The sequence below is a fragment of the Cinclus cinclus genome, chromosome 1, assembly GCF_963662255.1.
Source record: "Cinclus cinclus chromosome 1, bCinCin1.1, whole genome shotgun sequence".
NCBI lineage: Eukaryota > Metazoa > Chordata > Aves > Passeriformes > Cinclidae > Cinclus > Cinclus cinclus.
Window position 1 is genome coordinate 87232883 of NC_085046.1, and position 12746 is coordinate 87245628.

The 12746-nt window shown below is 35.4% G+C and overlaps 1 protein-coding gene across 2 annotated transcripts in view; it reads right to left on the minus strand.

Annotated features, from left to right (window-relative positions):
• Positions 1-696: 696 nt before the first annotated feature.
• PTPN3 (protein tyrosine phosphatase non-receptor type 3) overlaps positions 697-12746 on the minus strand; it is an 87563-nt gene continuing 75513 nt past the window's right edge. For both annotated transcript variants that reach the window (XM_062514657.1, XM_062514648.1), the window contains 4 exons: positions 11259-11387; positions 5470-5615; positions 4660-4795; positions 697-774 (listed from right to left, as the gene is read on the minus strand). In XM_062514657.1, the coding sequence (XP_062370641.1) occupies positions 697-774; positions 4660-4795; positions 5470-5615; positions 11259-11387 (489 nt within the window). The remainder of the gene's footprint in view (positions 775-4659; positions 4796-5469; positions 5616-11258; positions 11388-12746) is intronic.

Genomic DNA, 12746 nt, shown 5'->3' on the forward strand with positions numbered 1-12746 from the left:
AAAACTGATCAACAGAAGATGTAGACTGTACCATCTGCATAAGTGCCTAAATGCAGCATTATTTTCACATCACATACAGTAGATGTGATTTCTAAGCAGCATATCATAACAGCTGGCATACTCACTAATAGATTTATGGTAACTGAATACTAAATTTCTCCAGCTCAGTGTACAGTAGTTATGCATTAGCCTTTAAAGCTCTTTGTCAGCCTTTTAGTCAAGGTTACAGCTCCATGGATATATAGTATCCCAATAACAAAGTTACAAATATTCACCTTCAATGAACTTTCATACAATACAAATATATTAAATACCTTCTTAAGATGAATAATTTCAATAATAGGAGTTTTCTTTTTGCCATTTCAAAGGAAACACAAGGAACTTTGTAACTTACAAAGTAAAGGGTGTTTTAAGGCAGTAAAAGATATGTGTTAAGGTTTCCATGATTGTTTATGGTTGTCTATGTGAATAAAGCATATTACACACAATTGCTGTCATATATTTATCTATGTGACTTCGTTATACTGTACATGATTTAGCAATCTTCTTGAGGAATTTAAAGTGCCACAGTTCAAATGTGCTCCTCTGTCTTTTCAGGGGCTTCTAGTCCATTCTAGCTGCTTTCAAAAACAAGCCCTTGCTTTACTTAAAGAGCAGGTTTTTAGGTGAAAAAAGAACTCATCCTTCACTGCTGTGCTAACTGGAATCCAGTGGTCGAACCAATCCTTCTTTGTAAACACGAAGAATAGCTTCACAAACAAATTTGTATTGACTCTGTGTAGGAAAGAATACACAAAAACATTTATGGATGTTCTGTTAAACTGCTGATTAGACAGTATTATTGAATAGGACTAACAGTTCCACAGCTTCCTTTTTTCTTGAGCAATGACAGGAGAGGGGCTACAAGGATGGGAGGAGAAAATCCTACTCTCCTGTCTGTGTTCACAGTAAACAAAGCTGACATTTACTCTTCCTTGAAGGACAAGCATTAAAAATCACACACCAAGGAAAATACAGTTCCCCAAACTAAAAGAATACATGCTTAATTTTCAGGAATAGGAATTATTTGTAAAAACTATGCATGACTTTTGACTAAGTTTAAGTTGATATTTACCTTCTTTATACATCCCATCTATTTTTGGGGGGTGGGGGGGGTTAAGTAGTTACCTGATTATTATGAGCATTCTGAGATTGCCAGTCGTGCAGTTACATATTACTGGGCACGTTTAAGTTACACGACCACATTTAAAGTTGCCATATAGCATCTCTAGGTGCAACTACCTAGTTGAAACCCCTTTTTTTTCCCTTATTTTTCCCCAAACCACCTACAGTACTGCAGAAGGAGTCACTTTATTTTGATTTTTGATCAGACTTCATATCTCCTTTTGTAACAGAAGATCAAAACCTTTCAAATTAATATGTTTGAAGATTAGCAGCCAAATTAATTCTTCTCTCACCCAACATTTTGATCTCAATTAGATCTCAAAGTCTTCACAAATTAGAGTTTCTTTTCTGCATTATACTATTAGGAAGACTAGCTCTTCCATGACCTTGGAATGTAACTATTTGTTAAAAACAATTAGCCTGTAAGCCTCTTTCTAAAAAGTGATACAAGGAGACATTATCAATAGGACAAGTGCAGAACTAAACATCCAGGTAGCCTGAATAAATTTTTATGACTAACACAATCCTGAGAACACAAGATGACTGAAATTTAAAAGAACTTATCAAAGTACCCTGACTTCTTCTGTGAAAGTACTATTGTCAAAACCCCCAAATGAATCCTTTCCTCCAAAGTTCTGTGTCATATATTCAGAGAAGCAAAGCTTCACATTTTTTACATCCCTTTTTCCATCTTTGAAATGTTCTCCCAGCTGCACTTGTATTGTCAGCTCCCATTAACTCTTCTGAAGCATCCAGAAACATTCTCCCACTGTCTTCCAAAGGGCAGGGCTAAAAGACATTTGAACTGTGAAGGATCTTAAGTTGCCTCTATATGCCAGCAGTTAGGAATATTATTCTTGTCCATAACATAACACAACACATTTTCTTTTAAGTATAGAAAAACTTAAGGAAAACAGGAAGGTGCAAATGAATTTTCTGCATCTTGATTTTCCTGGCTTTCAACCTTTCAGTCAACTACACCCACCTTCAATACCACTTTGTTCTTGTTTCTTAATTACCATGACTTGTCTCTTCATTGTTATTGTCATTTCCATATTTCTACTGCCTGAACAAGCCAGGTGTGGTAGGCATTTAGCCCTCTGTTCAATACTTCTGTTCACTTGTGTGATCAAGTTACTGAACAAATAAAAGAATGAACACTTCAGAATTGCTTCCTCTGACTCAATCTCTGACTACTTGTTTTCTTTGCTCTTATCTGTTGCATGTATTCTTACTGCTCACTTGGCTAGTAGCTACTTCTATTATGTACATCCTGAACACTGTATTCTGCATTGTTTAGATACCTAATTTCTCTTCATTGGAAGATAATGGTTAATCTTTATTTTAATGAAAGGCCATACAGTTACACTAACTTTGTCATAGCTTCATCATTTTGGTTGAAGTTTATTTTGCTGCTCAAGGGAACAAAATTACTGGTCTTTGAGAAACTACAGCTTTCACACTACTAACAACAGATACTAAACTGACCAGGTAATAGCTCTGATAGGTCCACTCTTTTTCAGCATGCCCTGTCACAACATGCATCTGGCAAATCATATCACCTTAGAATTGGAGCACACACACAATCCCCACAGGACAGCTGAACGCACTTTAGGCAAGGCTATTGAAACTGTACAATCCCTTTTATTACAATTGAATAATCTCTAATGGCTTCTCCCAGAAACCCTAAGCAGGCTATCAAATATGTACAGTGAGGCTAGCTGGAATGCAGGCGTGGGAATGCAATAGAGCACCCTGGATAGATCAAAATATTAACATTCAGCTCTCTGGTATTCTGTTTCTCACAGTTGAGCACTTGCTTCTGTGTCTCATTTACAGCACAGTATGCCAATTTTGCTCACTGGCTTTTCAAAACAATATCTGCCTTCCTCAGAAATAACAAGCGAATTCAGTTTCCCAGTATTGCTGCTACAGAACACCCCTCTCCTGATTGTGTTGACAGCAAACTGTGTAATACAGCAAGCAAGGTAAAGAATCCTATTTTATATATTCCTGGGAGAATACACTGGGAGTCTGACTGTAACTGTATTTATTACTATTCACTGTATTCTTCAGTTATGTCAAAATGTGGAGTGAAAGGACAATTCTGGCTGATTTCTGTAACAAAAGGGATTAAGTCTTCTGGCAAGCTGAAGTTTACTTCAGGTTTTTACTTCTGATTTTCAAGAAGAGGACCACATCTAGAATGTTGAAGCTTGAACTCGTTCGGGTAATTTTAGAAAGTGAGGGGTGCAGACAGGTACAACTGAAGTTAACACTCAGGTTCCTTAAACTTGAAGCTAGTGTCCTTTATCTCATGACCACCTTTGTCACCAGCTCAGCTTCCACTTCAGCAAGGAACAGGCAGGGCACCCTTCAAACACCTCCCTTGTCAAACACACAGTCCCAACTCTTCCAGAGAGTGCACTCCTGCTGCAATGAACAGAAGTCACAGCAGCAAGCACAGACAGGTTCTGCTCATTGAGTGCTGTAATGGTACAGAGGCAGCTGCAGATCCTGACATTTTTATGCCCTTTGATGATCTGAGATTTCCCCCACATCTAGTCATAATGCTAATTCCTGCAGTCATTAACCTGTTAATGAATAGAATTTGTCTTTTTAAGTTAACTTTCTGTGACCAAATGGATTTGATGTCAGTGCATTTCAGGCATTCTCTTTTAAGAAGAGACAGAAATGCCAGATTTAACTGTTGGCTTTCTGCATCTAAACACCCTTACTTTCATTTCTCATAGGACATTTAGCTCTCCAAGATAACCCGCACTCAGAGTTCTTGTCATCCTAAAGAAAGGACAAGCTCTCATCCTTTATCCATCTCTAACATCAATATTAAAAAATATTCATTTCCAAAGCTGACACAAATTGCTCTCATGAACTCAAGTTGTCTCACTTTCATCTTAAAATCACCATCTACTTTCCTGTTTCAGTTACTGATGCTTCTCAACTTGTCCTTAGTTTTTTTCCAACTGGATAGTGGCAAAATTTAAAAAAATCCATAATATGTTCTTATAGAATTTCTACTATAAAGTGGCCTTTTGAAAAGCTACTTCCTTCCTTTCAAACCAGGCCACAAACACTTTGATTTGACCTTCAGCTTATTAACTTCCTATAGTGCTCTGCACTGGAATAAAAAATAAAAATTTATTCTAGTTTCTTACAGAACATTTAGACAAAGGAACATGAGCAGATGATCAGTGTAAGTCTGACTTTGGGCATTCTAACTACTTACAATGCATCAAAATCAATTATCTTTTCATGGCAAGACAAGAAATATTTTAGAAATAGATAAATACATACTTCATTTGCAAAGCAGCCTTTGCCACAATGCTACATTATGCTAAAGTTATGAAGTTTGAAATATAATGCTAACTAAAGATTCATACTACTAAACCCTTTAAAAAAAAATGTTGGACCTCTTTTATAGCTTGACAATTGCAGTATATATACAGAAAATAATACTTCCTCTCCATCACTTACGGATGTTTGCACCATCATAGCTCTCTGGTCTCGCATTTTCCGTACAATATCCAGTGGATAAACTGGTTGGTTTCTTTCAATTAAGCACATGGCTGTTTCCATAGTGACCAACACACCAGTGCGACCGATTCCTGCACTGTGAAATGCAACAGGAAAATAGTCTATAAAATTAGGATTTTGCTATGCACCAAATTCATATCACAGTCTTAATAGTAGGACAGCCTTGGTAATTACAGGAGACCCCAGTAAAATTCAAAGAGAGTGCAAAGTTTATTTTTACAGCAACTTCAGTAATATTTTCTTGTAATTACTAAAAAGAAAATATTTTTAATATAAATAAAATTAAAACATCATCTAAAGTAAATGCATTTTTAAACAATTAAACTGTTCAAACTGTACTGGTTTGGTATTTTTGTCTTAAATATGGTAAGGTCTAATTGACTGCTTTTATGACGCATACACTTGAATAGCAGGGAAATAATTTTTGCAGTACCATTCAAAATAAGACTACAACAGTGGTAGAGGATAAAAACCAGAGAACAAATTAAATTGCAGATTATCAAATCCGTGATAATTATGTGACTAAGCCATTTCACCAAAAGGTTGCAGGAGAAAGGGAGACAAAGTAAACTCATCCTTTAGATGCATCATCAGTGTTTCTGTCTTCAGCAGTAAATGCTCGTATTGCACAATTTAACATTTTCATCAAATTCAGACAGGAATCTCCTGTCTGGTGAACAAATTTTTCCCATCAAACGCTTATACTAGGGCTGAAGCAGATCAATAATCAGAGTTTTAAAACACAAGTACCTGCAGTGAACAAGAACTGGCTCATTCTTTACTCTCTTTGGCCTCATACAGGTCACAAACTCCAAGAAGTCCATGGAGTCATCAGGAACGCCATGATCAGGCCAAGCTACGTACTGGAGATGGGTGATGGTGTGTTGTTGTTCTGTCTAAAATACAGTAAAATTTTCAAAAAATGGCCAGTGTTATGACTCCTGTATCATTGTTTACTAGATAAAAGTAGTATTTTTCACAGCGAGTGTTTTCTGCAGAGGTAGTAAGAGGTAGATGGTGTAGAAAATGTTCACACACAGATTCAGGTATAATAAAACTGCCTACAACACTTACTAAATCTGGTTTCTGTTGGCATATATATATATATATATATATGTATATATTTTTCATACATACATGCTCATTGTACATACATGAATGACATCTGTATGATCTACAGGAGGATACTTTTCTGTATGGAAGCAATATAATTAGTTAAAAGATTCTGTTGTACAAAGAGTTCTTTTTTGAATCAATTATACATAAAAAACCCCACGGTTTTACAGAAGTTCTTTCAGTTTAGCCTTTTGCTAACTTTTATTATGAAATCACTCAATCATCTCTGCATTCAGGTCGGGCTGAACTGATGGTTAGGGTGGGAAGGAAAAGACCTAAGATGCTCCTGAGCTCTGCTGCATGATACAGTGAGAATCTCAATCTTCACAAACTGAAACAAGTCTTCACGTTCCTTTATTCCTTTCACATGTTTTGCAATATTTAACCTGTTACCTGCAATTAATTTATGTCCATTACCAGACTCAGCATTTGGCGCCCTTCTGAAATAAAATTCTCCTTTATGACTGGATTAGTCTGTAAAAGCCGGCCTTTCTCTAGTGGTCTACAGAGGAATGTTTTTGTGATGCTAATGACTTTCAAAGGTTTTTCCCTTTTTCTCTTATGCTCATAACTGCTGAAATACAGGACCTGTTTTTTAAAATGTCTTCAACTGCTTGGTTTCTTCTCCCACTTGAGGCTGTTCCACTCCCAGGGAACAGGCTAGTAGGACACTAAAGATGGAATAAGTACTACCTATGTGCTAAGGAGAGTCTTAGAGAACACATTTACACCAGTCAAAACAATTTCAGAAATTTACAATTGCCCACAGGGACGAAAAGAAAAATGACACAGCTCATACTTTGCTTTTTAAAAGCAGAGCCTGAGCAATCAACAATTAAAAGGTCCAGCATAAGGCCAACATGGACAATGTAATTTAACATTAATGACCAAGCTCACTGTAATACAAATTACATCAGGATCTTCCATCCACATCTTCAAAAGTTGCACAATGACCAGGATCTCTGCATGAAAAAACCTGCAAGGCCTTTTGCTACCCAGCTCTACTGAGTAGAAAAAGTTGACCTTGATCAAATGATTACCATTGACATTTTTCTGAAGTGCTGCAGATTTAAAAAAAATACAAAAACACATCTAGAAAATGTCATTAAAAAGTCCTCCTCTGAAAATCTGCACATGCTTAATCAGTACCTCTTCACAAAGGAAATGAGATAAAGAAGCAATTACACCTAATAGTTTGAGCTGTTTCTCTTAAATCAGAGATGTTTGAATTACAGTACCATGGTAAAACAAAGACTTGATTAATTTGAAAATTATCCAAGACTGAGTATCCAGTTGCTTTCCATGTGCTTCAAGAATTTAAAGCTACACAGGATGGATAAGGCACACCTGAGAAACACTGGCAGAGATCTGTAGAAGCAAAAAGTCATTTTACAAGCTCAGAACAAAGGAAAGAGCTGACTTAATTTTTACTCATCAGTAATTCAGGCTCAAATACAGCGAGCTGCATTTAGTTAAATAGTTTACAGACATTAGGTACAAAAAGTACATTACATAAGACTCATTCAGAGTGAGAATACACTAAGAACATGCACTTAGTCCTCAAAGATACTGCTTTTGGTGTAAGCATCTTCAATTTCTATTATGTGCCTTAGAGACCAATATATGTGTTCGCTAATTATTCTAGGTATGCCTTAAGCCTCAGTGCAGCCTTCCAATTATTTGTGCTTGAACATGATCAATTTTGATTCTTTTGTTGAGCTCTTCTGAGATGATTCAAAATGCTGAAACTTGACTGTTCTGCCGTTTGCTTTCCAAAATGCACAAATATATTAAAACACTTTGTTTTATTATCAATTTAAACCTAATGCAAACAGTAAATATATTTGTTTATGTTAGAATTAGTTTTTCTATGTCTAAGTTTTTATGTCTCATGCAGAAAATGTCAAAGAAGTACACCAATGAAGTCCAGATTTTTAAAGCTATTTTTAGCAGGGTTTTGGGCTTTGAAAAAAAAAAATTGTACCTTCAAGTCTAGTGAAAGCCAGTTTTTAAATACAGAAAATGTCAGCCAAACATCCCACATGGAAATAACTTACATTAAAAGACCATCACAGTTATTAAAATCTAGCAGTTATACATGAAAAAAATGCTGGAATTGTAGCTACTGGTTCCATAGTTAGCCCTGCAGTACATATTCTGTTAGCTGTACTTATTTTAAGCACTATTCCACTCAGATCTTACTCCTTTATACAAACCTGATAATGGAAAACAAGAGGTAACTTCTCATATTCAAGTTATTATCAAACCACTATTCTCTGCAACTCAGTTTAAGTCTTTTCCACAGACATTTCTATTAGTACTGAGGTTTTCAATGACAGTCATCCTAATGATTGCTAAATGTATAATTTTTCTTCATAAAAATCTGGCTTTATTAGTCCTACTTTATGAGTCAGAGAAAGTGAGACAGCAACAGCTGCTTATGGCTTGGTTGCAATTTTTGCTCAACTTGACCTTGCACACCTTGCTATTCCAAAATCATTTAATGGTTTTTTTTTTTTTTTTTTTTTGCATTTATGTGGATTGATTTCAATGGAATTCATGTATTTGGTATTTCTCCAAATCCATTTAAAAATTATGGACTCAAAAAAATTAGCCTAAACAACAGACTCCAGTGACACTTCAGGATTACGTAATTTGCCCAGTTTATCATCAGCCCTTTGGCCAGCATTTAGCTTCTTCATGGCATTGATCCACATTTACTTAGGAGCTACAGAAGTCTAAGACATCATGTTCGTCCCCAGCTGTTTCTTATTGTGCTTCTTTGCTGTCATTACAGCAAAGCTGTTAAGCCAGAAAATTTCCAACAAAACTATGCGCTTGTCCCTACCCCTCCTGGGCAAATTCAAGATACCTAACTGCAGAAGCAGCTTCAGTGTGGTTAAGCTAGCATCCTAGATTTTGCTCAGAAGCACATGATCTTTTCCAGTGAATCTGTCACTGGGGCTGAAACTCCTGACAAAGAATAGGGCTGTCACAGGTAAGGCTTCAAATGGCTTCTCTAACACTTGCAATACAGCTGTAATGTCAAGAACTTCAGAGACAAAAATATCCATTCTTCATCCTTCTACAGTTTGCAGCCTAGCTTATTATAATTACCTCAGAAAGCAAACTTCTTTGTTTCATTCTCCTTACATGATAGACTCTCCCTGATTAATAAAAGATTTGTGTGCTCTTCTGAAAATCAACACACAGAACTTAGAATCATAATAGTCATATAGAAAGTAGTAAATTTAAACTTGAAATGTCAACCTTAATTCTTGTTTGTGTTAAAAACCAAGGAATTGATTTTGCATTTCAGTGTTTCAATGTCCTTTTCCCCAGAGGTTATAACATAATCATCAATGAGACCAAAAATAAAGAAAAAATAAAACAAAATATGGAACTACATTAACCCTGAAATGATCTTTTTATCTTCTAAGCAGGAAAAGGTGTGCTCTTTGTTAGTGAACTTCACAAACATAGCTTGAAAGCTGAGTCTAAATAATTGGGGTTAAACCCCAGTTTCCAAAGTGTAGATATTCTGGCAAGAGACATTTGGCATTTCTTGGACAACTGTTCACACACTATGCTGCTGAACACACTTGCCATAACACTTCTAACTTACTCTTCTTATTTGGCTCTTTATGTTTCAAAACCAGTGAGATTTAATGGCCAATCATACATTGCAAGGCATTTCTCTTAAAGGAAGTGGAATGAAAATTTGTTTCAGGCTACTTATGCTGTTTTGCCAAGGATCATAAAAAAATACATATCTCGATTGACAAAACAGTGCACTGTGTGATGAATACTGCACTCTCACAGCATCATTTCTTTCCTTCGTCTGTTTGTTCTGAAGCTACTTTTAAAAAACAAAAAGGCTCAAACAACCCCCAAAACCCCCAAACTTAGTACTAAAGTATAGCTTTCAATCTTGGTCTTGAAAAGAAAAGGCAGGAAATTAAACCTTTCTTCATTTTATGAGAATTGGAAAGGTTACAAATAAATAATTTTAGTGACAAGGGCTAAAACTTTGGGTATACATAGTTGCAGTACTACTTTTATGACGTTAATTTTTTCTGCGCTGACATTCAAGTTTATCACTTACAGAGTAATTGTTAAATACAGAATATCATAATTATATTACAATATATAGTATTGTATATTGTAATATAATGATATTACATTATACATGGCCAAAATACAGAAACAAATATCATGCTGCTCCCTGACTGCGTGGTTTCTCATATCTAGAAACAGACATACTGTAAATTGTCTTACCTGAAAAACTTTAAGTACTGACATCTGATATGTTTATGACCGCAAATAAAAACTTAAACACATTAAAACAAATTTGGATGTACTGTCAAGTGAGACAATGTCAAGTTACAAATGTATGAGACTAAAAGATTGGTCATCTTGCTGTAAGAACATTGATTAAATATTATATTTTAAAACATATATTGTCATTTCCTGGCTTACTACTTACTATTACTACTAGTAATCCTGGTAACAGTAAAAGCTACTTAACTTTACAGAAGTTTAAAACAGACTGCAAATTAGCATTTGGTCAGTATACTGTGATTTCTTACATATCTTATGCTAGCATAAACCCTTCATCTTTTTACAAAATATCTTTGGCCATAGAATTTTAGAAAAGAGATGAAGAAGGGAAACGTGTAAGAAATTCAGGTCAACTTAGAAACAAAAACCAAACTCAACCCCTACAACTGAGGTTGTGGGATGTCTAGATGTGACCTGAGCACTGATTTCACAACAGAAGATAATATGTTGCGTTTTGCCTTTGCTTCGCTTTCTAACTCCCTGGACATTAGCATGAAAGTATTGGGAGTTATGGAATATAACTATTTTTCATAAATTGAACACATTTCAATTGGGATGCATATGGACTTTTTTCTTTTTTAAAATCTTACTAAAGACAATGAAAAGGGACTGGTGAGATTCTGCTCTTCTCTCAAATCTACTTTATTATATTTCACTTCTTTATTAGCTGTTCTAGCTGCATGTGCTATTAACCAAGTGACCCATATTTCATCCTTGAAAGAGCAGAGTTACTTAGGAAAAAAAACTCTCATTATAAATCAAAGAACTTAAGAAGAGTCAGCGATTGCAAAACTGCTTAAGGAAAAGCAATAAACTTCCTTATGATACTTACTGGAGTACCTGTACAGCATAATGTATTATAGAACTTCAAAAAGTGTCTTTGAAGAAGCTCTAAAGAAAGAATCATACCATATTGATCCATATAATACGCACATTCTATTTCAGAAAATGTGTGTATATGTGTGTGTATATAGTCACACATCATATCCACACACAGAGACATAAGTTGCCAAACACTGTCTTTATCTACAGATGTATTCATTTAGCTTGTTTGGGGATAATTAAAGGCAAGGGACATTTACCTCAATGTTTGTAATGACCATTTCTCTGACAACATAAGCAATCGTGCAGTCTTCAGAGTGGCATCTGACACGGAAGCAGCCATATTCCATTACATCTGGTGGATCAGGCCAATACTGATGACATTTGGTCTGTAAAGAAAATTAGGCACAGGTCAAGACTATTGTATACAAGCCCTTCCATTTCCAGCCTTCCTTCCTATGTTGTGGTTCAGGGAATTCAAGGAGCGGTATAAAAATCAATTTTAGTTTCCTGGTGAGAATTTTTTTCCCATCCAAATTGAAACATAGCAGGAAAATCTAGGCTAAATTCTCCATAAACTTCTGTTTCAGAGATTTAAAATAAATATTCAGGAAAATTGGACACATGATGCTTTGTCTGATGCTTGTCTGTAATTGCTAGAATGGCTTCTCAAGGCATAATGTGGGAGAATATAGATAGATTTATTATGTCTTAAAAGAAGTGCAGGGGTTAAATTTCAACCTAACTTTAGCCATCTAATAGCAATGGCAAAGCTGCTTTTTTCTTGAAAGTGGACAATGAAAGAAAAAGAGGCAACTGTAAAGCAGCAACAATTCTGACTAGATGTTGGCAAAAAATTTCCACAAAGAACAACAAGCACAGAAATAAGAAGCCATATTTCCATTCTCACGTGGAATCTCTACCTGTAGAAATAATTAAAACTTTCTTGTGACACTGCAACCCGCACAAAGTTCAAAGTTGGTTTCGTCTGTAACTTTTAAATTGATACAGAGTAGAATGAGCTGGAATTTTTGGAATGATTTCTTAATTTTACCTTTAATAGAACTCAGTTTTCAGAGGCTTGAAATTCAAATTATAATCATTACGCCTGAAAGTGTTACTGTGGTAATTTATCTTAACTACTTTCCCCTTCAAATTTAAGCAAAAATAATGTACCCATTTCTGAAAAAAAAAATAATATTACTGTGGAGAAAAAAAATCCTATCATACAAATCTTAACACCATTGGAAAGAGATAGTCTGGAATGTAAAACCTCCAGGGACTAGGAAAACATTTAGCATTTGCCAATGGGAATATTCTTGATAAGAATATACATATTTTTCTATGTCTGAAATTCACCCACAAACTGGGCAAATCTAAATAATTTCTGAAAGCAAACGAAACTCATAAAACTTCTGGTGTGCAAAGGGTGATTACAAGATATCAACAACTGCCTTAAAGTTTCCAGCTGACTGTATGAACTCCAGACTACTGCTAATCTGTGTTTCTCCTCAATACAAGGAAATGAATACACCAATGCAATCAATGATGAAGGGAGCATTTTTATGTCAGGTGATATTCAATAATGTCTGCTTCCATGAGCAGCTACATAATGTGACCATGGTTAGAACTTAATTGTTGCTTAACTGTACTTCCTTCCATCTCAATCTTTATGCTGTTTAAGACCTAAATTACTCACTCCCTTTATAAAAACAATGGGTTTTTACTGGGATGCCAGATAAATTTGA